Source organism: Python bivittatus, unplaced genomic scaffold (assembly GCF_059951505.1).
Source record: "Python bivittatus isolate LINGU-HERP-01145 unplaced genomic scaffold, Pbiv_v1 ctg000220_np1212, whole genome shotgun sequence".
NCBI classification, from domain to species: Eukaryota; Metazoa; Chordata; class Lepidosauria; order Squamata; family Pythonidae; genus Python; species Python bivittatus.
In genome coordinates this window covers 3,461,133-3,488,228 of record NW_028277048.1, presented here as the reverse complement: position 1 = coordinate 3,488,228, position 27,096 = coordinate 3,461,133, and the positions used below count along the sequence as shown (strand labels likewise).

General features: G+C 40.6%; 1 protein-coding gene across 1 annotated transcript in view; it reads left to right on the top strand.

Moving 5' to 3' along the window:
* The window catches only part of LOC103058543 (venom factor-like), an 85,559-nt gene that overhangs the window by 19,602 nt on the left and 38,861 nt on the right, over positions 1–27,096 (top strand). The window contains exons 7-15 of the mRNA XM_088137671.1: positions 2,066–2,153; positions 6,573–6,675; positions 11,561–11,675; positions 13,220–13,335; positions 14,735–14,887; positions 15,740–15,952; positions 19,065–19,259; positions 20,662–20,823; positions 24,586–24,703. Of these exons, the coding sequence (XP_087993797.1) occupies positions 2,066–2,153; positions 6,573–6,675; positions 11,561–11,675; positions 13,220–13,335; positions 14,735–14,887; positions 15,740–15,952; positions 19,065–19,259; positions 20,662–20,823; positions 24,586–24,703 (1,263 nt within the window). The remainder of the gene's footprint in view (positions 1–2,065; positions 2,154–6,572; positions 6,676–11,560; positions 11,676–13,219; positions 13,336–14,734; positions 14,888–15,739; positions 15,953–19,064; positions 19,260–20,661; positions 20,824–24,585; positions 24,704–27,096) is intronic.

The following is a 27,096-nucleotide window of genomic DNA, read 5'->3' as shown; positions in this document are numbered from 1 at the left end:
TCTCCCTGGAATGGGCAGGTGACAAGGACCTTGGATCAGATTGCTCCTATACAGCCTCTTCTGTATGTTGTTCCTGAGCAGCTCTTGCTTCTCTGAAGATCTCTGAGAGATAAAATGTCAGAAGAGATGCTTCTTCTTTGGAAGAAGCATAAGAGTGAATCTGGCCAAGCACATATAAGAGCCCATATTATGGATTCTATTATGGGGATATTTCTCTGCTCTTATCACATCCATTGATAGCTAGCCAGCAACCCTTTTTCAGGTAATCTACTCCTTTTGGGGCACGAATGAACCTTTTGAACCACTTGGAAATATATTCTAGGCATCTAGTGGGCAAAGTTATCCAGATTTGTTTGGAGCTGGACTCTGAGTGGGCTGGTTGAATGAGGGAGGCCTTCCAGGTCTTGTTTGGCTGCCTGGAGAAGATTGATCTTATAACTTCTGAGCAAGTGGATGGGTTCTTCTAGACTGTTAATCTAGCCACCTGTTGTTAGATCCTTGTCCCTCGTGGCTTGTGAAGCCTGTTCAGGAGGAAACATGTGAGGGAGTCTCTTTGTGAGAGAGAGTAGTTCTACCAGGCTTGAAGGAGGAGGTAATGTGCCCTCTCCTTAAGAGGTCATTGTTGGACATAACCATCCTGGACAATTTTCACCCACTCTCCAACCTTCCTGTTTTGGAGAAAGTGTTGAGAAAGTGGTCAGATTGGAGTTATGGAGGACACTGGATGGAACAGATTATTTGGAACTTTTTCAGTTGGGTTTCAGATCTGGATATAAAATTGAGGTGACATTGGTCATTCTTACTGGAGGTAATGTAACTGTCCTGGCCCTTCCAGTTCTCCCAGCACATCTTGATACCATTGACTGTGGTATCTTTCTGGCCATTTGGGGACAGGTATCATCAGTATGCTGGCCGACCAAATGGGACTATCAAGGTCTTGTTCCAGTGCCTGGAAGCTTTTGGGGTCTGGATGGGGAGGAACAAGCTAAGGCTTAACCCTAGCAAGACCAATTTGACCCTCCCAGTTCTGGGGACTTTCCACCCTTGGTTCTAAATGTGGTTGCACTGTTCTGTTTAGAATTAATGCACAGTCTGAGACTCTTCCTGGATTCCAAACTCCTGCTCAAGGGGCAGGTGGCAGCTGTGGCCCATAGACCTTTGCACAGGTTCAACTTAGTCATTCATGCCTTGGATGTCCTGCAGGCGGATTATTGCAATGTGCTTGATCTGGGTCTGCCCTTGAAGACCACCCAGAATGCAACAGCACTGAGCAGTAAAGGGCAAGTTTCACTCTGCCCATATAACACCCCGCTACATGAGGTGCGCTAGTTTCCAGTGGCTTCTGGGTGCAATTCAAGGTGCTGGTTATTACGTATAAAGCCCTAGCTATTTGAAAGATCACCTGTCTCCCATAGTGCCTGCCTGTCCTGTCCATCACTTCTGTCCACTCCTGCTTCAGATCCTTTCAATTAAACAATATCACTTAGTGGGAACCAGAAAGTGGGCCATCTCTGTCATGCACCTGCCTTTTGCAATCCCCCGGAGATCCATATGGTCCCTACCTTGTCTGCCTTTAAGTAATCTTTTAAAAACGGGGTTTTTTTTCCTCAGGCCTTGGATTGGGAAGTTTTGGGCAGGCTGGTTTTAGTTGAGGAGTGGGTGGATAATGTGGAAATGTGTTACGTTGTTCTTTCAGACAATTATAGTTTTTTATGTAGTGTTATTTGTGAAGCCACCCAGAGTTATTTTGGAGTTGGGTGGCCTAGAAATTTGATGAATAGATAAATCATATTGAAAAGATACAATAGAAATCTTGCAATTACAATGAAATTAAATCATACACCAATTTTATAGCAATTTCCTTAGCTTTTGTAATGATAACGCGTTCATAATTCTCTTGCAAATATCCAGGACCATGAACAAGGATATATAGGTGAGGCTATTACAAAGAATCTAGATGGCTGCCTAACAGTGCCTTTTTCCAGGCCATTTAGAAGATCCTACTGTGCTTAACAATAATGTTTTTACACCTTTTGAGTTGAGTTTCTTTTCCAACTCTTTATAGTGTTGCCAAACTTCAAGGTGACCCTGGAGTCCCCTCAAAAGTTTTTTTATATTGACGACAATGAACTGATCATTGACATCACTGCCAGGTAGGCATCTTTTTAATTCTTCACTGCTACTGAATAAAGGGAAGAAGTAATGATGACAGAAAGTGTCTTGGTTGCAAAGTCATGTAGATTCCAGCCAACACTCTTACACAGATTTCAGGTCCTCATTCATTGTTTTAATACTGAATATTCTTTTTCCCTTGTGCAATATATTTGTGGATTTAGAGAAAGTGCATGATAAAATGTGAAGGTTTGAACTATGGAATGTGTTGTACAAATAGGGAGTTGGCTGTTCAGTGCAATAAGATCGGTGTAATGGAAGTTACCATGAGTGAGAATCAATGGAATGCTTAGTGAATAATTCAGCACTGAACAGGGAATAAAAAAAGTATGTATGATTTCCCCTTGATGTTTAATGTATTTATGGATAAATGTATAAGGAATGTTTATGATGGTAATAAATGTGTTGGTTGGGGAAATGAATATGCATGTACTGTATTGTATGCAGATGATGCTGTGTTGGCTGAACACCTAAACTGTCTGAACAAATGTTAGGTAGATTGTACAAACTAGGAGTATGGATCTGAAAATTAATGTATCAAAAACCAAGGTAGTTGAGTCTGATAGGGAAGGCAGAGTGAATAATTATTGTTTATTCAGCAAAAAACACCCTGAATAAAATATATGAATTTGTGAACCTTGACAGAAAGTTTATTAAAGATGGGAAAAATGGGTGGAGGAATTTCAACATTTACAAATGCTGGTAATAAGGTAATAGGTAGGTTGTAATCTGTTGTGATGAATGTTTATTGACAGAAGTAAAAATGGCATAAGGGCATGCTCCTTTCACTTCATTATGTAGAATGAAAATTGGATATGTCAGGAAAAACATAAAAGTAAGTTGAATGCAGTGGAAAAGGAGCACTTAAGAAGTGTGTGTGATAAAACAAGAAGAAATAGGGTCAAGAACGAATGAGGGCTGAATGAACATCAACTGAATACAAAACTGAATGGCCAGTACAAAAGAAACACTTTGAGGTGGCTTAGTCATGGTGAGGGAATGAATAGGAATTGAATTTCAAACAAATACATGGAAGAAGAATGAATGGGTTAAGAGAAAGATGGTTGGATGGAGTTCATATAACCCTGAAAAAGAGAGTGGTCAGAAGTTTAAAGAACAAAAGGCATGTGTGAAGCACTGTATGAATATGGAAATAAGACTGTTTTGCAAAGATTTATTCATTTATCTAAACAGTTTGTAAGGCTGCCCAAAGGTGACTCTGGGCACCATACAAGGGTTAAAACCACAACAATAGTTAACAAATACCTGAGGCCATAAACACAATCCAACTCATAAGAATAATGTGACCACATTAACCAGCAGAGTTCACCTAACCACAAGCCTGGGGAAACAGATAGAAAGATATGAAGACATATAATGAATGTTGTTAGTGTAAGCTAGAGCTGATTTTTTCCCCTATCATTTGTCTTTAATTTCTTTGCTTTATTATATCTTATGCCTTTTCTGTACTCTGCATAATACTGCTTACCAGAAAAGGAATAGCATGATTGATGCATAGTAAGGATGTATGTAAGGATATACTTTGCAGCCAAAGATGGAGAAGCTCTATACAGACAGCAAAAACAAGACCAGGAGCTGACTGTGGCTCAGATCATGAGCTGCTCTCTGCAAAATTTAGGCTTAAATTGAAAAACGTAGGGAAAACCACTAGACCACTCAGATATGACTTAGATCATATTCCTTGTGAGTACACAGTGAAGGTGATGAATAGATTTAGGGGATTAGATTTGGTAGCCTGAAGAACTATGGACGGAGGTCTGTAACATTGTACAGGAGGCAGCAACTAAAACCATCCCAAAGAAAAAGAAATGCAAGAAAGCAAAATGGCTGTCTGATGAGGCTTTACAAATAGCTGTGGAAAGAAGGAATGCGAAAAGCAAGGGTGAAAGGGAAAGATATAAGCAACTGAATGCAGATTTCCAGAGAATAGCAAGGAGAGATAAGAAGGCCTTCTTAAATGAACAATGCAAAGAAAACAAGAAAAACAATAGAATGGGGAAGACTAGAGATCTCTTCAAGAAAATTGGAGATATCAAAGGAATGTTTAGTGCAAAGACGGGGATGATAAAGGACAAAAAAGGCAGGGACCTAACAGAAGCAGAAGGGATTAAGAAGAGGTGGCAAGAATACACAGAAGAACTATACAAGAAAGATCTTAATGTCCCTGATGTCCATGCTGGTGTGATCACTGACCTTGAGCCAGACATCCTAGAGAGCGAAGTCAAGTGGGCCTTAGGAAGCATTACTAACAACAAAGCTAGCGGAGATGACAGTATTCCAGCTGAGTTATTTAAAATACTAAAAGATGATGCTGTTAAAGTGCTGCACTCAATATGCCAGCAAGTTTGGAAAATGCAACAGTGGCCACGGGATTGGAAAAGGTCAGTTTACGTTCCAATTTCAAAGAAGGGCAATGCCAAAGAATGCTCAAACTATCGCACAATTGCACTCATTTCACATGCTAGCAAGGTTATGCTCAAAATCCTACAAGCTAGGCTTCAGCAGTATATGAACCGAGAACTACCGGATGTACAAGCTGGATTTCAAAGAGGCAGAGGAACTAGAGATCAAATTGCCAGCATTCGCTGGATCATGGAGAAAGCACAAGAGTTCCAGAAAAACATCTACTTCTGCTTCATTGACTATGCAAAAGCCTTCAATTGTGTGGATCACAACAAACTGTGGCAAATTCTTAAAGAAATGGGGGTACCAGACCACCTTACCTGTCTCCTGAGAAATCTGTATGCGGGTCAAGAAGCAACAGTTAGAACCAGTCACGGAACAACTGATTGGTTCAAAATAGAGAAAGGAGTACAACAAGGCTGTATACTGTCACCCTGCTTATTTAACTTATATGCAGAGTACATCATGAGAAATGCCAGGCTGGAAGAATCACAAGCCAGAATTAAGATTGCAGGGAGAAACATCAACAACCTCAGATATGCAGACGATACCACCCTAATGGCAGAAAGTGAAGAAGAACTAAAGAGCTTCTTGATGAGGGTGAAAGAGGAGAGTGCAAAAGCTGGCTTGAAACTCAACATTAAAAAAACTAAGAACATGGCATCTGGACCCATCAGTTCCTGGCAAATAGAAGGGGTAGAAATGGAAGCAGCAACAGACTTCACTTATTTGGGCTCCAAGATCACCGCAGACGGAGACTGCAGCCATGAAATTAAAAGACGCTTGCTCCTTGGGAAGAAAGCTATGGCAAACCTAGATAGCATATTAAAAAGCAGAGATGTCACCTTGCCGACAAAGTTCCACATAGTCAAAGCTATGGTTTTCCCAGTAGTAATGTATGGCTGTGAGAGCTGGACCATAAAGAAGGCTGAGCGCCAAAGAATTGATGCCTTTGAACTGTGGTGCTGGAGAAGACTCTTAAGAGTCCCCTGGACTGCTAGGAGGTCAAACCAGTCAATCTTAAAGGAAATCAACCCTGACTGTTCATTGGAAGGATTGATAATGAAGCTCAAGCTCAGATACTTTGGTCACCTAATGCGAAGAGAGGACTCTTTGGAAAAGACCCTGATGCTGGGAAAGATTGAAGGCAAAAGGAGAAGGGGATGGCAGAGGATGAGATGGTTAGATAGCATCACTGAAGCAATGAACATGAAACTGAGCAAACTCAGGGAGGCAGTGAAGGCCTGGCGCAATATGGTTCATGGGCTCACGAAGAGCTGGACATGACTTAACAACTGAACAACAACAATGTGTCCCACTATTAGTATAATAATTTTATGGGACTGATTTTTAAAAATTTGCTGATAAATTCTATAACCTGGGGAATAACACCAGTTTGAGAGATGGCAGATCAACTAGCATCATCTGGTGAATTTAAGGGTTTTGAACTCAATGGTAGGACTGTCATCAGCCAATATCATCTAACGAATTATAGGAATTTGAACCTAAGAATAGGAGTGGGCAGCATTTCGGAATTGACTGGGGGTGCAAATGCAGCACCTAGCTGTGCCTCTTGAAAGCAGCAGTGCCTTTTCCCAGCAGCTGTTTTGAAGAGTCGTAGATGGGCGCTCCATGTGTGGTCCTCTGCACTCTGAAGCACTTCTTGGGAATCGAACCCAAAGCACTGCACAGCCCTACCTAAGAGTGTTTCCAGATGGCCAACTAGTGCTATCACTCAAAAGGCATGGTACAGTTAATCAGTGTCTCCTTATTAGGAGGCTAAGAAATGGAAGATAATGATGATTGACCCCACTGTCAAATGCTGTGAATAAGACAGGGCCGTTGCACACATACAAAAATACTCGCCTGGAGACATCCTTGGTTGCTTTGGTTCAAGAGCAACCTTTTCACTGCAATGTACCATACTGGTTCTCTAGAGAATCTTTATTCTCTGTTGTGACTTTTTAACCATGCAGATACTTATTTGGTGAGAATGTTCAAGGCCAGGCTTTTGCCATCTTTGGAGTGGTGGTGGGACATGATAAGAAAAGCATCACAGAATCACTCAGCAACATTCCGGTAAGAATTTTGCTCCATTTAATCATAATTTTTTTCCAGTCCCAAACTTTCTGGGCACCCAAAGGTCCAAGCAGCTGAAAGCTTTCCTCTCTCTCTCTCTCTCTCTCTCTCTCTCTCACACACACACACACACACACACACACAATATATATATATAATTTTATTAAAAATTTTAAGAAAGCAGATAAAAACTAATAGAAACTAATATAGAGTAAGAAAAAAGAATCAGAGAAAGAGTTAAAAGTGCAAAAGTAAAGAAAAAAAAAATACAAAGAAGTAACTTCCGATCTTGTTTACAGATAACATTGTTATAAATTTACCTCTTGCTCTATGGTTACAATGTAACTCTGTTTTTTCTATAATCCACCCTGTCTAATCATCGAAACCATAAATCATAAGTTCATTTTTTTTCTGTTTTATGCAAAAAGTCCATAAGGGGTTTCCAGGCATCAATAAACATAGATATTGTCTTTTCTCTGATCAAAGAAGTCAGTTTGGCCATTTCAGCAAGTTCCGTCATCTTCACCAACCATTCCTCCATTGTGGGTAGTACCAAATCTTTCCATCTTTGTATATATAATAATCTCATTGCAGTTGTCATCTATAAAAACGAAGTTCCATAAGTTTTTTCCAACTATTTGTCCATCAGTCCCAAAAGAAAAGCTTCTAGTTTCAATTGTATATTAATCTTTAAAATCCTCTGCATTGGTGTATATATTTGAATCCAAAACTTTCTGGCTTTTTTACACGTCCACCAAACACGATAAAATGTCCCTTCTTGTTGTTCACATTTCCAACATAAATTTGAGGTACCTTTATACATTCTAGACAATTTCTCTGGTGACGTATGCCAATAATACATCATTTTATAAAAATTCTCCTTAAGACAGCTGAAAACTTTCCTATTAAAACACCAGTGAAACATAAATATTTAATTGTGTCCAAGAAGTAACCAGGAAATGTACTGGGCAAACCTAGCATTCAAAAAGAGAGACTCTGAAGGAAGCAATTGACAATGAAATATTTATTTTTTCTGTCAGAGCAGAAAAAATAAACTTGGCAAGATTAAGTAGCAGAGGCAAGAGAATGAAGGAAAAAAGGAAGAGTGGCAAGGGACAGATCAGCAGGTGAGGAAAAGCTAACTAGCAACAAAGAAGCTGAAACGATCACTTGTATTGTGGGTTTTCTCTTTCTCTGCATTGAGTTGGTCCCCCGCAACTGGGACAACCCAGGGTGATGCTGCAGTTATTGCCTTCTATAACCTGTTTTCTTTTCCTCAAGCAAGGTTTTGTGAGTGAGGCTGAAAGGAAGAAAACCCCTTTCCCTTTCTACTAATTGAGAAACACAGAGGCACCATACACCCAACATCTTGGCCAACACTGTGGAGAAGCTTTAGCCGTTCAAGGCAGGTTTCCAGATTATAATCCCTCAAGATACAAACTGACACCAAAATACTTGTTTAAATTAGTATTTGGAGTTTATTAATGCACAACAATGAGGGAAAAAATCATAGGTGAATAATAAGGCTTAAAGAAAAGTACTAAATTCCAAAAAAGTGTAAACAAAGAAACAATCAGTCGGCCATCCAAAAATGAGATTAAGACTCAGAGAAAAATTAGCTGTGGAAGAATCCTGGGTAATTTGTCTTGAGAACATGCAAAATAAAATAAGTCCTAATGCAGTGTTTCTCAACTTTAGCAATTTTAAGATGTATGGACTTCAACTCTCAGAATGCCCCAGCCAGCTTGCTTGCTGGGTGGGGCATTCTGGGAGTTGAAGTCCATACTTCTTAAAGTTGCTAAAGGTGAGAAACACTGCCCTAATGGAACTCTGCTTACTCACTGCATCTAGAAGTCTAGTTTACTTTATATTCATCTTTAGATCCTAGAAGATTTCGCCCACAACCTGGGTCAACTTAAATTCCTTCCTTTTCTTCCATATAGCCAGCTGTTGCTGCTGAGGGGATTCTAAAGAAGAAAAGCCCCAGGAAACCCCGTCCTTGCTATTTAATCTCAAGCGGGGAGGAGTTGTGTTTCTCAGTAATTTTGCCCCTGGCTGTCCTAGGCTTCCTTACTTGATGCAAAAGAGATTACAGGTAGTCGTCGCTTAAAGACCTTTCATTCAGCAACTATTTGAAGTTATGACAGCATTGAACAAATGATAGTTACAGCTGGTCCTCAAAGTTATAGCCGTTGCAGCGTCCCTGCAGTTATGTAATCAAAGTTTGGGCACTTGGAAACCCGAACTGCAGCATGCACTTCAACTCCCCTCACTCACCTATATCCCCCCCCCATCTCTGCCCTTTTGGCTGCCATTTACTCCACTGCTTCTGCCTATCCTACTGCTCCCCACCGGCCCCAGCTGACCTTCGCTGTCTTCTTCCTCCCACTGCTGACAAGGCCAGCAACTGCCTCAGCTGGATGCACCTCATCAGCAGCAGAAGGAAGATGATGGTCAGCTGGGGCCAGCGGTGGGGTGGCAGGGGTAGGCGGCAGCAGCAGAATGAATGGCAGCCAAAAAGGCAGAGATGGGGGGGGTTATAGGTGGGGGGGGAGTTGAAGTGGCAGCGAGCATGGCAGGGCAGAAACGTGAGGTCCTCGCCTAGCAATGGCACAGTCCTTGCCGAACAACCACAACCGATACTACTAGAACAGGCCATCGCTAAGCAATGCAGTCATGTGATGTTTCACCTAACAACCACTTCGCTTGGTGACAGAAATTCTGGTCCAAATTAGCATCATTAAGCTATAGTTTTGAGGTCGGTTGTGTGTGCATTCTGATCTCACAGGAATCTGTAGAAGCTTGCCATGATAAAGGTGCCCATTACACCTACATATTCAGTTGAAGGTCATTTATAGGGTCTTCGTTGTGTACATCTTTAGGCATCTTACTAGCAAAAATATTTGATCACCTCTTTTTTTTAAAAAAATGAATGCATTTTGTAAAGTGCATGGAGCTATGAGAAAGGTATATTCTTTCCTGAGAGGAATAAATAAATTCATTCTAGAGCAGTGTTGTCCAAACTTGGGCACTTTAAGATGAGTGGACTTCAACTTCCAGAATTCCCCAGCCAGCCATGCTGGCTGGGGAATTCTGGGAGTTGAAGTCCCCTCATCTTAAAGTGCCCAAGTTTGGACAACACTGTTCTAGAGTTTAGCTGGCTTACTTTTTAAAGTAGATGCAAGGGGGAGCTATGGTAGGATATATGTTGGAGCCTTTTGCATGTGAGATACTGTGTTATCAGTTGATTTATCAGTAGGATATCACAAACAGTACATGACCCATACTGAACACAAGACTTTTTCCTATTTGCAGGAGAGTTAAGAGTTGGTGGAAAGGTGACATGTTCTTGGTGATCAACAGCTTTGTGTCTGCAAGCTCCAGTTGCTGCTATATTTCCTTGGTTTAATTTTCTATCTACAAGTGTGTTTAGGTTCATATCATTGTTCCTCATACCTTTAAGCCTGTCTGCCCCGCAGAGTCTCAATTATAACATGAGAGGCTCTTAAATCCATTAAATAAACAAACAAACAAAACATTTGAGGGTTTTTTTTTTCTTTTAAGAGAAACCAATCCTTTCTTGCCCCCCAATCTCCAGGGAACATACCATACTTCCCACTTGACAGCTAACCTGTTTTCTAGTCAGTTTCACAATTTAATCTGGTCAATTTTGCAGTCCCCGCCAGTCTGTTTCCCAGTTCCTCTGACAATTGCCTAATTTGATTTTCTTTGCTTCTGGAAATAGCATGCACATTCCCCTAGTGGTGTCCTACTGTAGTGGAGAAAATAAATCTTAACAAACAAAATGGAGACCACACCCTTCCCCACCCCCACTTTCCATCTTTGCTTAATCCCATCAGACCCAGATTGACCCTCCCTGCCCCAGACAAAGCCCTCTGCAATCCCTTCAAACCAAAGAATAGAAACCTCCTCAGTAGCTCATGGTACAGCCCAAGGGCAGCCCTTACAAGAGAATTGCAACCTAGAGAAACCCCAACTGTTCCATCTTATCAGCTGGTGACCTCAACATTCTGTTGCCTTAGCAGTGAAGTTCCTCACTTCTACTGCCCACTTGAAAGGCCCATTTTGTCTAACAATAGAACTAACCCCAGGTACACTGACAAGGACCTGCCTAGCTTCCCCAAACTGGCCAGCAAATCAGATCCCTAGGATTTCCCACCTTGTACCCCTCAACTTCTATAAAAATCTTTGCTTTTCCATTGTTCATGGTCCCTCTTTTTTTATAAAGCAGGCACCCAGCAATTGTTGGAATAAAGCGTGGTTCTTCTCCTCAGTGCTATGATCCTTCTTCAGACTGAATCCACAACACCACAAGTAGAATTGATCATGTTGCAGGTGTAAATCAGTAATGAATGATAGGCATAATTGCTTTAACCCCCCCCCCCCCCATAAGAATCTCAGGGGCAAAAGTTTGATTTTTGAAGATAAATAGAATCAGGATCAGTTGGAATATGTATTATGTGTCTCATGAGTACAATAGTTAACACAATCTTGGGATATAATGCTGGTATATATTTGCATTTTTATTGGTGAATTTGCAGTAGAAGTATAAAAGGAATTTTAACAGATTTTTGTTGTCCTCTTTCATTTATTTGTAGTGTTATTATTTTGTATTGCAACATTATTTTACTTTTTTTTACTTTACTAGCTATATTTGCTTCCCACAAAGAAACCTAGGAACTGTAGTTTAGTAAAAATATGCCAGCTTAATTATATCCTATAAATGTGCCTGTGGCCCAGCCATCATTCAGCTAAGCTACTTATGGAAAGAGTGGGATGAGATTATGTAGTATAAGAAAAGGATTGAGGTAAGAGTAAGAATCATGATATATGAATGTTTCCAACTTCCTCTTTGACTATTCAGATCAGTGATGGAAAGGGACATGCAAAGCTTACCAGACAAATGCTGCAGAGCAGTTTCCCCAACCTTCACAATATTGTGGGGAACTCCATCTATGTATCTGTGTCAGTACTAACAGGTAAGAGAGTGTCCTGCTTCTTCTGTGCCCAAAAGCAGAATTCTTATGTGGTTACCATTGCTCAGACATGGCATCAAGGAAGACTAATAGCCCAGCAGCTGCAAATGTAATGTATGGCAGTAAGGAGATGTAAAAGAATGCCAAAAAAACCCTCTACTAGGCAACATGTGTCCTATGCAGTATTTTGGATTTCTAGCATAGTTTTCTTGAAGCCACTCATATTACATACTCCTGTCTTCAACAACTCTGGCAAATTAATAGTTAATGTTTAAGGCTTTCCTGAAGAAGACATCAGGGAGGGTCTTTAGTAGGGCCTGTCACCATACCTAGAATTGTTTCTCATCCTATATCATATCTCTTCTTCCTTCAGGACAGCGCTACAGACCATCATATGTTAAAACATCTAGATATCGGAATAGTTTTTTCCCTTGTGCCATTGCTCTGTTAAACACTACATGACTCGATATGTGCTGGACAGTGGCTTCTCCCTTTGAAAAAGTTATTTTACTGTGTAGTGTTATTGTTTATTATTTTTCTATTGCTATCCAAATGCACTGTTGATCTTGCCGTTCGTCACCGAAGACAAATTCCTTGTATATATTTTATACTTGGTCATTAAAGTATTTTGTATTTGTATTCGTATTCGATGTAACCATGTATGCCCAAGAAGGGAAATTAGCTGGCCCAACCCATGTTTTGTATTTTGCTACAAGTGTGTAAACCCATCTTTTTTGATTTGTTAACAGTGTTTTACAAGGTATAATAATGTCTGAATGTAGCCAATCTGATTTATTCAACAATGCATAGTAATAACAAACCAGGGCTTTGTGTCAGAACAATGTGTAAAAGCTGGCATTCTAGTGGATCCCACTGAAATAACTGATCCACTGAACTAATTAAAGTGTTAATCATAACTCTCCTGTCCTATTTTTAGTTATTCCCAATCTGGGTGCCTTTTAGCTGGATGGACTTTAATTCCCTGGATTCCCCATTTATCCTGGCTATCATTAAGAATTCTAGGATTTGTATTTTTGAAGTCTAATGAGCAAGAAGTTTTAAGTTTTACTTTTAACATAGCTCATTTCAGGGAACTAAGCGTAGGATTGCAGGCTTAATTTGAATCCAATTCCGTGATCCCAATCAGCTAATTAAGGGGCTCAGCAAATAAGAGTGCCCCACAGGCTTGCATTCTTCTTACCTTTTGTCTCTTTGAGAAGTCTTTCAGTTCTGAACTAACCTTAAGTGTGCATTGATGTTTCTACGAGCCAAAGTTAGTACTTAACTACCATTGTTTGCAACCATGTCAGCTTTGCAATTGTGTCATGGGCTAAGCATGAGTGGCAATAAAAAAAAACCTCCATGTACAGTAATGCTAATCATGATTAGTCCTGAAAATGAAAGGGAGGGAGAAATGCCCTTTCCCAAGGGGTGGGGAGGAAAAGCATAAGAGGCTGAGGAGCTCTCCTCAATCATGTTTAGACAATAAGGCAGGATCAAATTGTGCTTTGTCTTTAAGATCCACTGACTCTTCTTTCCATTCACAGGAAGTGACATGGTGCAAGCAGAGAAATCTGGGATCTACCTTGTACGCTCTCCCTACAGAATTCTTTTCCCCAAAGCCTCCAAGTACTTCAAACCAGGGATGCCTTTCAGCCTTGCAGTAAGAATCACAACATTCGGTATCATATACAGTAGTTCAGTAAATCTCATGAGCCAGCTCCCTGAGCAAATATGTAGCGATGGCTGTCAGAAAGAACTGATGGCTTTTGGGAACCCCATCCTTCAGTCAGGACAGTAACTCTGAGTTTTTCATCACTGTTGCAGTTCAGTCTTACATTACATTGCTTCTTGCTTCGGTTATGTTCAAGTCTGTGTGAACATGGTGTTTCCACAGCAATACAAAAAAGATTGGTGTGACACAACAGCTGAAAAATTCTGCTTCTGGAGGATCCTGGCTATGATTTTTTTCAAAGCAAATTTCTCTCTCTTAGAGTGTGGAGATATGCTTTGAAGTAGATTAGCCATGCCTGCCAAAACCTTGGAAACTGGAGAAGTGGCCAGATAAGACATTTAGTAGTTGTGAAAGGGGCTTCAGTATCCATGCCCCATTACATAAGGAAGATTAAGATGAATTAAGAGAAATAAGAAATTGTGAAAAAATATGCAATATAAGTGGTTAGGTAGATTGCATGATTTCTTCAGGACAGAGAAATTGGGTTTAGATTTCTTGGGTGCAGATGGTTCCCAAGATTGATCACTAACTGATCACCACTAAAACTAAACCTGGAGATTTTTGTCTTGAGATCAACCTTCCAAATGACACCCATCAGTTTTGCCCAGTGAATTCATGCAATACAGAGAAAAAACACTGACCACTTCTTTTGAGGCTATTCCAGCATGCTGTTTTCCAACAATGGTCAATTAGTTAGGCCCATCAACTACCTTATGTTTCCATGCAGTACTGATTCAGAAGCATGTTTCCAAAAGTAGGAGGTGTTAGCAGTTGTGCATTTCTCCCCTCTCTAATACAAAAAGTAAGCCTTTAATCTAGAGGTGGACAGAAAATAGATGTGGAGCTATTACTGGTTCTCCAGGTGACTTGCAATAGATTATCAAAGATTTATTATTCCTAATTATATAACAATATTAGTAGTAAAATAATAAGCCCCTCCTAAATTACATAGCTGAAATGAAGAAAGCTTAAGATAACCAGGAGCAGATTTTTACATGAAGATCAATGAACTGCTTCTTCAGTGTACCTAAAACAAATTCCTGGCTTTAGAATTCTTTGGTCCCAAATATGTATCTTTTGAAGCAGTGCCATTTGCTGGATCTCAGGGTTCTATTTTTTTTTTTTTTTAGTGAAGGACTTATAAATTTGAATCTTGATTGTCCCTTCTTCAGTCCAAAGAAAGAAGGAAGGGAGGGAGGGAGGAAGTTAGTTTTCATTCATCTGTACATGAGTATCATTGGATTTGAATTTAGAATTCATTCAAACTTCTGTCCAGGGAAACTTTGCAATAAATACCTAATGGGTACGATTGCTTTTATTCTTCCAGCTTGTTGTGGAATACCCAGGTGGTTCCCCAGCCCCTAATATTCCTGTCTGCACTGTGACCACCCCAAAAGACTGCAGTGTATCACAAGCAGATGGAACAGCATATGTGGTTGTGAATATAGAAACTAATGCTGCATCTCAGCTGTCTGTAATGGTAAATTCCCAATTATATTTCCAATCTTAGGGTTCATTGCTAGAATCTACTTTATATGAATGCCTGTCCCTAATCTCTATAAATTATTTATTTCCTGCCAAAGAGGATTTTTTCCCCTGTCTCTTTCATAGAGAACAGGAAAATATCTTTCAACGTTTGTAAGTGGAGAAATGTTGGCTTGTTTACATTAAATGCATAAGGGCTCAAAGGGGGGCTGATGTTCAAAATGTGGAGGCCAGCTTTTGGATGGTCATAGGATCATTAAAAGAAGTGCTACAAAGAAGGAAAGCTGTGTGTAAAGTTTCTGTTTTCATGCGCAAGCTTCTGTCAGATCTGCGATGTTCAAATCCCAATGAAGAAAAATCTTGTGCAACCCAAGTTAGGTTCAAAAAAGATTTCATTTATTGGAACGTACATACAACTCTAAGCAAAGCATTGCTAAAACTAAAGCCCGTGCTTTTTCCACTTAACTTTTACCCCTTCTTCGCACCCCCCTCTTTCCAGGTGCCAAATGTGGTTCTCACAGAGGTGCGACCTTGCACATTCCTAACCTCCGATAACAGTCCATCTTCCTGGCCTTTGATAGTGCCCCAGTTCCTTCTCCTTTCACTTCCCCCCTCCCCCCTCCTAAAGAATGGCAGAAACAAAGCAAGCAACTACTATATCAATATTTTGATTGCTGAAGGTTCTGACAGCTTCCTTCTCTTCTTCAAAGAAATACTGCAAAGACGGAAGCTTGTGTATGATGATTGGTGTATGACCAAACTCAAACAGTTGCATGGACCAGCAGTTTGCTCCTCCTCGTATCTGTTTTGAGAGCTCTTGTTATCCTACCCTCTCCCATGTTTTCAGGTGAAAACAGAAGTCTCTAACCTGCCTGAATCCCGTCAAACCTCAGCTGTGTGGACAATATATGCTTATAAAACTCCAGGAAATTCCAGGAATTACCTCCATCTCACAGCAGCAACAGGGAAACAGAAACCTGGAGACACCTTGTTTGTATCCTTCTATCTTGGTGTCAGCAATCCTGTCACTGGAAACCAGATCCGCTACTTCACTTACATAGTAAGTCTGAGAAGCAAAGGAACTGTGCATGCAATCTCACTTCCATGCAATCTCACAGGAAAAAAAATTGTATGGGGAGAAATAAATCAAAGCATTGCCCTACAGCACCTTGTAGGTTATGTTTATTCAGTTCTTAAAATACCTTGTTTGTAGACTGAGTTTATTTTCATGGCTTGCCCCAAAGAATCTTAGGACTGTAGTTTTATCCAACTGCGAAGTCTTCTCCTGTGGAGATCTCTGGTCCACCCATCTCACAGCCCTAAAATTCCCATGAGTGTCTGGAACACATGGAAGGGAGTTACAGTATGTCAGTGTACTCCACAGGCAGCTAGCTTCAAGGGAGACTGCTTTTGCCTCATGCACCATTGACTATGTCACCAGTTCACTTACCAAAAGGTGACACATAGTTCCAAAACAAGACTCTGTTCAACTCATTGGTGGTTTGGCTTGTAATCCTTTGTTCTTCACTCCAGAGATGGTACTCAAAATCACCAGCTTCCTGCTGATGTTAGGAATGAGAAATTGTTTAGCAACTGAGGGCGGGGGTAGATTTACCACTTCCCTCCCAAGGACCTTATTTAAACTTTGCCAGAAACAGCGAAACCAATAACTTTTTAGGTGTTAATTGGGAAGGAGATAATTCTTGTTTCCCCCTTACTCCCAGTGACCCTACTGAAAACAGTTGGAATGAAATTAGGTTTCCCACCCCTTCCAATCACCTTTATACCCCCATAATATAAAGACTATCCATATCTGGTAAGACAGAGTGGCTGTGGGTTAATGGCTCCTCTGTATCCGGGATGTTGTCATCGTTGGTGCTGGATGGGGTAGCACTGCCCCAGACAGACCCAGTGTGTAATTTGGGGGTCCTCCTGGACTCACGGCTCCTGCTTGAAGAGCAGGTGGCAGTCGTGGCCAGGAGGGCTTTTGCACAGCTCCAGGTTGTGTGCCAGTTACGGCCTTTCCTGGATCGGGATGCCCTTTGAACGGTCACTCATGCCCTTGTTATCTCCCAGATAGACTACTGCACTGGGCTCTACATGGGGCTACCCTTGAAGAGTATCCGGAAGTTTCAGCTGGTCCAGAATGCAGTCGTGCGAGCTATTTTTGAGGTCCGAAGAAGGACCCATATAACACCATTGCTCCGTGAGCTGCATTGGGTACTGGTTTGCTTCCAGGTCCAATTCAAGGTGTTCGTTATCACCTTTAAAGCCCTACATGGCATGGGGCCAGGCTACCTGAGGGACCACCTCTCCCCCACAATTTCAACCCATCCCACATAGAGAGGGCATGCTCCGGACCCCCTCGGCAAAAGAACTCCAACTAGCAGGGTCCAGAAGGTGGGCCTTCTCTGCTGTAGCCCCCGCCCTTTGGAACATCTTGCCCCCGGAGGTGAGACAGGCCCGCTCACTCCCGGCCTTTCGGAGGGACTTGAAGACCTGGCTCTGTCATCTGGCCTGAAGTGGGGAGGGAGGTCATCAGATATGGGGTTGGCTAGCCCCGTAGAGGCCTGGTGTTGCTTCCATCGGCCTCCTGGATTTTTCCTCTTCCTTTTATTCTGTGTAAATCTGTTTTCTTATAAATTTTAACTGTATATTTGTTTATTGTTTTAATCTGTTGTAAGCTGCCCAGAGTCCCCCATTGGGGGGATATGGGTGGGGATAAGTTTGATAAATAAATAAAATAAATAAATAAATAGTATGCCACTGAATTTCTGGCCAAGTATAATCTCCTACAGCAGCTGATCATCTCAGGCTTTCGCCTTAGGTTCTGTTTGCATTAATGGTGTGCATTTCATTTCATCCAGTAGTGCTGGTTCTGCTGTCTCAGTGATGCAGTTGCTTTCAAATGCCAGAATCTTTCCCTCCATTCTTGCTCTGGTACACCCTAGCTCACAATTTCTCTTTCAGGAAACATGGCACTGCTTTCGATGCCATTGTACAAATCAAAAGTTCAGCATTTAACCATTATGTATTTTCTTTGAAAAAAAGCCATCTATGGATATTTATGTCTCTCTGTGATGTTGTGTGTGTGTGTGTGTGTGTGTGTGTGTGTGTGTGAGAGAGAGAGAGAGAGAGAGAGAGAGAGAGAGAGAGATCTTTTCAGTGTTATCATTCCAACATATTTCTGTTCATGATCAGATTTCTGATCAATAGTGCCACAGGACTTCCTGCAGAAGGTTATGTCAGCATTATGCTCCATTTTGAAGAATAGTTCCAGTCTGACTCCCTTCTATAAACACAAACCTCACTCTCCCTGTTAAGTCCAATTTCCCCCTGCCACAAGTGGTGCAGGAAATACAGGAAGAACCTCTTGTTTCTTAGAAGTCTCCCATCCAGACTCACATATTAAAAACTGCTGTAGAGGACATAGTCATTCAAGCAGTGATTCAGAGCTAAGGTAGAAATTGAGCAGGGGTAGCAGCATTTGCCTCTCATGCAGAGGCAAAATTCTCTGGGTTCAGTTTCTGTATTTTAAGAGTTTTCCTGTCTGGAAAAATAGTATGGCAACTTTAGAAAAAAGAGAAGATACTTAAATAATAATAGCAGAACAATAATGCTGCAGCCTCTTCTGGAGTGGGTTTGTATTAATCCTGCTGTCTTGTTTCTGAACATAACATAAGCTCATAGAGGAAGTTTTTTCCTACTACTTGGTTGGATACCAAGATAAATTTCACAAACTAAATTTATATGTGTTGGGATGCTGTTCATGATACATGGCAAAGGTGAGAGAAAAGGTATGGCTATAGAAGTAGTCTTCATTTAGCGACTGCCTCACACAGCAATCATTTGCAGTTACGACAGTGAGGAAAAAATAACACTGCGACCCATCCTCGCATTTACAACCTTTACAGGACTGTACAGCAAAGGAAAGCTGAAGTAAGATCATAAGCACGGTCGCGGTTTCACTTAGCAACTGCTTCGTTTAATGATCAAGTTGCTGGTCCCAATTGTGGTCACTAAACAAGGACTACTTGTGTATTGGGGGAAGGAATCAGGTTGTTCTGTTTTGTTCCTACTGTCGGTTTAGGCCACTCTTTGTAGCTCCAACATGGTTAATAGTTCTTTGTTTGATATATATTCCTGGGAATGTCCTCTTGTTTTCCTTCCAGATCCTAAGCAAAGGGAAAGTGTTCCAATTTGGGAGGCTGCCCCGGCAAGCAGGACAGAATCCAGTGCTTATGTCTCTGCCCATCACTTCAGATCTGATTCCTTCTTTACGGATTGTGGCTTACTACAAAATTGGCAATGACGAAATCATAGCAGACTCTATATGGGTGGATGTGGAAGACACCTGCATGGGAGTGGTAGGTTTTTCTCTTGAGCAGAGCAGCAGAGTAAGGCAGAACTGTGTTTGCCAGAAGGCATGCATAAGGGATAAAAATACAGGTAGTCCTTGCTTACTGACTGCTCATTTAGCAACCATTCAAAGTTATGACAGCGCTGAAAAAGGAGATATACAACCAGTCCTCGAACTTGTGGCCTTTGCAGCCTCCCCGCAGTCACGTGATCATGATTCAGGCGCTTGGCAACTGGCACACATTTATGATGGTCCCAGTGTCCCGCAGTCACATGATCACCATTTGTGACCTTCACAGCTGGTTTCCAACAAGCAAAGTCAATGGGGAAGCCAGCAGGAAGTCACAAGTTGCAGTCACATGATGTCACACTTAACTACCGTGGGTGTTTCGCTTAATGACCACAGACAGAACTGATGTCATAAGTTGGGTGCAGTCACATGATGTTTCACTTTACAACCACATCCCCTAGCAACAGAATTGCCAGTCTCAATTGTGGTCGGTAAGTGAGGACTACCTATAAATATTAAATCTTATTTGAACTAATTGCAGTATTTCTGATAAAAATCAGCATCTACCCATTTTCTTCATTTACTGGGTTTAAAATCAAGGGCAGATTGTTCTAGTTATCAGAAGAGTGCTGTGCTGATGTGATTTCTCCAAAGAGGACCCACAAGAGAAGCAGAATCTGTAATTCCTATGAGATCATCATCAGCACCCAGCATAAATTTCCTGTGGGCACATTTATTCTTAAAATTATTCCATTTTCTTATCCACACTAATTTTTTTGTGAGTGATGCATTCAAACTGAAAAGGGTATATCCCCATGATAGGTATAAGCAAGTTTATCAACTGTGTCCTCCTACGGAATCTTTAATTATGCTCTGAGATGTGTATATGTGAATCTGTAATAGGGGAGATGCAGCTAATAGTGACTTGTGCCCAGGAATCCAATGATTCTTTGGGATAAGTCTTGTAAATAAAGTTTTACAAAGTGGATGTGTGTGTGGAATAGTTGGAGCTAAATATGATTTTAGCGTCACATCTTTGGGAGCCCCACAAGATTCTATTGGCATTATTTTACTTTTCTAGATTTGCTGCTTTGCTTCCCAAAGGAAAACGACTTTCTGAAAACCTGAAGTGTTATTATATTGAAGAAAAAGCATAAAAGCTACCAATCATTCTGATGCTATGAGTTTGTTCAGGTGTGAATTTTAACCATGGCGAGCTTGTCACTTGACTCTGGAAAAGTCACAGAATGTACTAGGTGACTTATCCATGTAGCTTATAGTCTCTTAGGTGAGCTTTATCTCTAACTGATAACATAGTTTTCAAGTTCTACTAAGTACATACGCCAAGACATGAAAAGTGAGGGAGATGTTGCTAATACTTTATTTATTCCTTACAAAAGCTCAATGTCACAGGTGCATCACAAGATGACAACCTTATACAGAGGCCACGCACCCACATGAACCTCAAAGTGACTGGCAATCCAGGGGCCAAGGTGGGCCTAGTGGCTGTGGATAAAGCTGTATATGTTTTGAAAGAAAAGACCAAACTGTCCCAAGCGAAGGTGAGCTCAGTTTGTGGATCTCCCCAGTTGTTATGCTGTATTTCTGTAGGACTATTTGAGTACTCTGAGTTGCGTGTGTCCACAAAAACAGTTTGACATTAAACCATGTGTTTGGCTTGCACATGGTAGGGCTTTAATTAGCCTACCTTGGTTGGGCTACCCACAAATGAAGGTAAAAACCAATTTCCTTATAAAGAATAGGACGTTTCCCAGCTTTCCTACCAAGTACATGTCTTTAGATACATTTGGTGCTTCAGAAAAGCATGAGAATTTCTAATTTTATAAAAAATTTTGGTGTGTTATTTTTAATATTCTATATTTGGGCAACATCTCCGTGTCTCAAAGGAAGCCTTTTTTTATCTGTCAACTTCTTGACAGAGTTTATTAATTATACTGATACCTTCTTGAATTTGAAGAAGCTTTCTTGACCTGTAATATCTATTCCAATAGAATTTCTGTTGTTATAATTTATAATCCCAAGTAGTCAAGATAATTTTGACCCACCAGACTTTTCTTTTCCTCTTTGTCTTGAAATCAAAAATGATTTTTAAAAATGTATTGGCAAAGTTTAATGTTCATATAAATTAAATTTGATAACTCTATGGTTGATCTTGACATGATCCAGGACATCATTTAGAATTAAATCCAAAGTGGTCTCCCTTTTGATTAGTTCTTTGACTAGCTTTTTTTGAGCCACAGTAATTTAGGCCATCTAGAAACATCCTTCTTTATTGCAGTGTTTCCTAAACTTTTTTCTCTCAGGACCCCTTCCCAACTTTTAAAAATTATGGAGGACCCCAAAAGAACTTTTGTTTCTATGGCTTATTTTTATTGATATTTACCATATTAAAATTAAAATTGACACATTTGCTGTCACTACTGTTCTTCACAATTGTTTGATGGAATTTTAATGCCATATTATTTTTCAGCATAGGCTGGCAAATGATTTTGATTTTGTGAACCTCCAGGAGTCCTAGGACCACACTTTGAGAAATATTGCTTTATTGTAATTAGATTTTTTTCCTGTGTACATGATAACAATTGAATCAGGCATTGTGTTAACTTTTGACACTTCCCTGATTTTATTCATTGTTTCAACATTTTGGTCAAAGAAATTATCCAAAGTCTCCAGTATCTGGGGCTTGCTATTGTAAGCCTGAGCAATTCCATAGAAATGTATCAGAGATTCCATCCCACTAATTTTTTAAAATTATACCAAGTTTCCATTATGCCCACTGTTTTTTTTTGTTTTTTTTCTGCGCTCAGTCGTTACCAACTCTGCAGTGACTGCTTGGACGAGTCCTTGCAGTTTTCAAGGCAATTGTTTCGGAAGTGGTTTGCCAGAGCCTCCTTCCTAGAGCAGAGCCCAGCTGGCGAGCGCAGGAGGCGGGGTTTCCGTTGCTTCACGCCCTTTTCGGGCGTGCGCGGTTTTTCGCACTTACCGGCAACTGCTCCTGACTCCTTTTTTGCAAGGCGCTGCCAGCATTTTTCCTCCCACCAGAGTGAGAGTACCCATTTATCTACTCACGTGAGTTTTCGAACTGTTGGGTTGACAGGAACTGGGAAGGAAACAGGAGCTCACCCTGCTAACGTGAAGGCTGGACTCGAACCGCTGAAGCGTCGACCATTTCTGGCCGGCAACTTTCAGCGTCATTAAGCCGCTGCGCCACCGCGTCCCCCTCCTATGCCCACTGTACCTATGTTTTATTTTGAAATAGCCCTTCTGTGCAGTGGTGTTCTTGAGTTCACATAAAACAATCTATATGTTTTAACTGGTTATTATCTTTACTTTTCTTGGCTTGGCTTTTTTCTACTTTCTCCCATTTAGATAATGAAAACATTTTCTTCTCCTGGACCTAAAGATTGTTTACTATGGACTAGATGCCCCCATGTCTTATTAATTGGGTTCAGTTTAAAAGCTGCTCTGTTTGATCTCTCCTGTTAAGTAACATCAGTTTTGTTCCATTCTGATTAAGGTGAAGCCTCTTCCTAGTTATCAAGCCAGATTGTCTCACAATTTTCTCATGCATAAGAAATTGAATCACTCGTTCCTTACATTATTTCCCTAATCTGTCTCTGATGAGTTGGTACCATTTCCTTTTGTTTCTATATCTGTTTTTCTCCACTGTGCAGTCCCATTTATCTGATAATGCCACAGAGTTAGGTGGCACTGTAAAGATTTTTTTAGTTGTATAAACTTAAATGTACTACAGCTCACACACCACAGGTCTCCATTTGGAAAGTAAGATCACTTGAACACAAGTAACCAATACAGGTAGTCCTCAAGTTATGTCCATTTGTTCAGTGACTGTTCAAAGTTACAACAGCGCTGAAAAAATGGACGTACAACTGGTCCTTAAAGCTTCAGGCATCGCAGCACCCCTGCAGTCACATGATCAAAATTTGGGCCAGCCCACATTTACAACCATTCTCCCTGCTGCCGCCCCCAGCTTTATCATCTTCTTCACCTGGGAAGAGGTGGGAATCCTGGGGAAGCACGCTGGCAAGTGAGAGCTCTGGGCAGGGCAGCAGATGCCATGGGCAGGCACTAGGGAACACAGGGCAGTAGCAGCAGGCTGAGACTGCTGAAGGCTGCCACCGCTGAGGAATGCCACCTCAAGCCCTGTGTCATGACAGGCCCAGCACTTCCTAGCACCTGCCCACGGCACCTGCTTCCTGGCTTATAGCTCTCACCTGCTGCCCTGCTTGCCTGGGACTCCTGCTTCTTCCCACATCTTGGTCGTGTGAGGTCCTCACTTAATGACCTGCATGGTCCCAGAGTTATGATGGCAACTGGGACTGCTGGGATTTCCGTCTTTAAGCGATGCAGTCACATGACATCGCGCTTTACGACCGCATCACTTAGCGATGGAAATCCCAGTCCCAATTGCTGTGGTAACCTGAGGACTACTTGTAGCTTTTTCTAGAGTCATTTATTCATTATGCTAAAATAAAATAAAATAAAATAAAATAAAATAAAATAAAATAAAATAAAATAAAATTGTGCTAAAATAATAGCAATGAGGACAGGTTGTATGCCACTTCAGAGATGCTGGGTGACAATAAGATGCCATAAAGGAGCAGACTGAGAGCAATGCTTCCTGATCCCAGTTGCAGTGCTCTGCGATTGTGAACCATCTGCCCCTTTTCAGTGAAGATGTTCCTGGCAAGAAGGATATTTCATGAACAAGCAAAAAACACACATTCACAGTTTTTCAGAATCATTTTCAAAACTGCCTTCTTTATTTTTTGGCATATATACAGTATTATGTAACATACACCTAATCTACAATTTGAACAATTATGCTCATTTTAAGAACTAACCATTTTCAAAGTTGTACATGCGCATCATGTAAGCAAAGGTGTTTTGGTTTGTCAGTCAGACGGTCTAGTCAGAAACCAGTTTGTTGGCTGACTATATATGTAAAATATTCTGAATGCACAATGCAGATCTTCATAAGAATTTTTTTCTACCACAGTCACTAAAGCAATTACAATTATAAAATCCTTCTGCAACTTCTGAGAGGATCTCATGTACCTCTTGAATTGGCATAATACTGGATACACTTGTAAAATAAGAGTTGAATTGAGCATGTCCTGTGACTTGTGAAGGATTCTGCCTACAGATGATCTTGGAATTCAAATAATTTCTCTTTGTATTCCCTTTGTTCCCTTTACAAATATTTTCTTGGTTTTCTTGTTTTTAACTCTCATTTGCTTCTTCTTGAGATTTACAACATCACTGAACAACTGTCTCCTTAGATATGGAAAACTGTGGAGAAGAAGGACACTGGCTGCACAACTGGAGGCGGCAGGGACAGTGCTGATGTTTTTGTGGGTGCTGGTCTGGCAGTGCAGACCAGTTCTGGCTACAGGACAGGTGAGATGAGATGTGATGGGATGGGATGGAATAGGGGAGCTTTGATGGAGAGAGGGATGAGCAATATATATAAGTTGTTGATGCTCCATCAAACAAGTTGCAGCTGGGGTGCACAGATTTGGGTGGCAGTTTTTGACCTGGAAATCTTCATCCATCCTTTCTGAGTCAGTGGGGGATAAAATAAATAAACCAGTCTCCCCTGCCTTGTACCTTCTAATGTTTTGGATTTCTATTCTGATAGTTATGGGAGTTGATCCAACAGACGTAGAAGGCACAAGACCAGGAAACATGGGAACAGACACATGTAATCTTCAAGTCAACAACTAGGGCCAGAGTTTATATAATATCGTGGCTTAACACCCCCCTCCACACACACGCACACACACATACCCACATTTGGGTGAATAATAGTATCTATTCAGATTAATAAATAGTGTATTGGCAAGAGATTGAAAATAGAGGAGGAAGGAGGGCGGAGCTGGCGTCGCGGCGGTACGGCGGGCGAGCCTGGGCTCCCAGGATCGCAGCCGATATCTCCCCCCCCGGACGGTCCCGATGGACCTAAGCCGTCCCGTAGAGATGGCGATCGCAAAGGGCGCGTCCCGCGGATCTCAGGGACGCCGCAAGTCCCAGATTGATCCCGGGAGAAGCTCTTGAAGCCGGCGGAGGAGAGGCAGCCAAAAATGGCTGCGAAAGCCGGGACAGCTCCAAAGGAAGAAGAAAGAGAGGGGTGTCAACCGGGTGAGATGGACCTTTACTATTCAACTATTCTTAGAGAACACCTTAAGTAACTTAAAGAGATTTTTAAAAGTGAAGAAAAGTGGATCAAGCGGCGAGATTGAGCCTTATAAAAAAAAAAAAGGGGAAAAAAATCTTTTTTTTTTAACTTTCCCTTTTTAGTGGAATTGGCAAGATGATTTTTCTTTTAAAAAAAAATATTCTTAACTGGACTGGCTTTTTCTTTTTAATACTCAATAATTCTTTATCTTAAGCCTCTTTTTGACTAAGATTTCTTTATTGCTATAAGAAATTTATATTTTTTGATTTTGAAATGGGGAAAGTGGAGTTAAGAGAAAGTAAATGAAAGAAAGTTGCACTGCCATCTAGAGGCTCGACATAGTGCCTTTTTTCTTCCATTGTGACGCATGCTCAAGGACCCTGGGCTTTCTAAAAAGATAGTGGGATGTGCATGTTTATACAGCTGCCATCCGAATAACTATAAACAAGAAAGTGGACTTGAAAGCAACTTTGAAAATATCAAGATGGAAAGTTTGAGTTAGTCACAAGAGCCTTGATTAGTGGCAGTAGCTCTTCTTTCTGCTAGAAGCTCTGCTTTGCTCTCTATTCCCCCCCCAGTTGGATTTTTAAAGAGATCCAGCCTTTCCCTTCCTCTTCTTTTTTTTTTCTTTTGGTTTTTTTTCTCTTTCTCTTGGCAAGAACAAAGATAAAGAATCCTTTGACTCAATGAAGGTTTATACAAGATAATAGACTATACGAGAAACACAATGCAGAAAAAGATTTTTAAACTATCGAGGATGACTATAAAAAACTGGAAGAAGAGCTGCAGAAATTCCTGCAAAAAAAAGAAAAAAAAGATATTAAAGCTAAAATGGACTTAATTAAACATAAAACGGGATCAATGGAAAAGGAAGAAATAGCACAAGAAATCAGAAACATTAAACAGAATTATTTTGAGGCTTATAAATTGAGAATTAAAAGGGTTAATCAACTGATAAATGAAGAGGGACAGACTTGTTCTTGGTACTGAGGGTGAGAAAAAGATTATACATGATTATAATGGAAAATCGTACTAAGAGAATGTATAAAAAGAAGTAAAACAATATTGAAAGAAACTACTTCAGATGCTTAAAGAAAAAATGAGGGGAATACAACAATGATGGAACTGACAGAAGCTTCAAAAAGCAGAATGTTTGAAAGGACATTTATTATTGCTTTCTCTTATCCAATAATATAGAAAAAGGAATAAACAGCTAGATGTTTTGGGATATTGAATGAAAAGGGTGAACTTAAAATTATGCAAGTGCTGGAATAAAGTATAAAACTGAGATATATAGTTAAAAATTGTATTTGATTATAAATGTTTTAAGAGATTAGACTAAAATTTATACATGGTTGGATATAGTAACATATAGATTTTAAACTAGAGACATTTTTGTTGAAACATGTAGTGAAGAATTAAGTATGTTTTGATAGTGGCTAGAACTATAACTTTTAAGAATTGGAAGAATGAAAAAGTACCTATGCAGGAGGAAGTTATTGAAAATTATGGAATGTGCAGAGATGAGTTAAATTGAGATTTGAAATTAGAATAAGAAGATAAGTAATTTTATATGACACGGGATTTGTTTTATTAATGATTGGATGAGAAAATA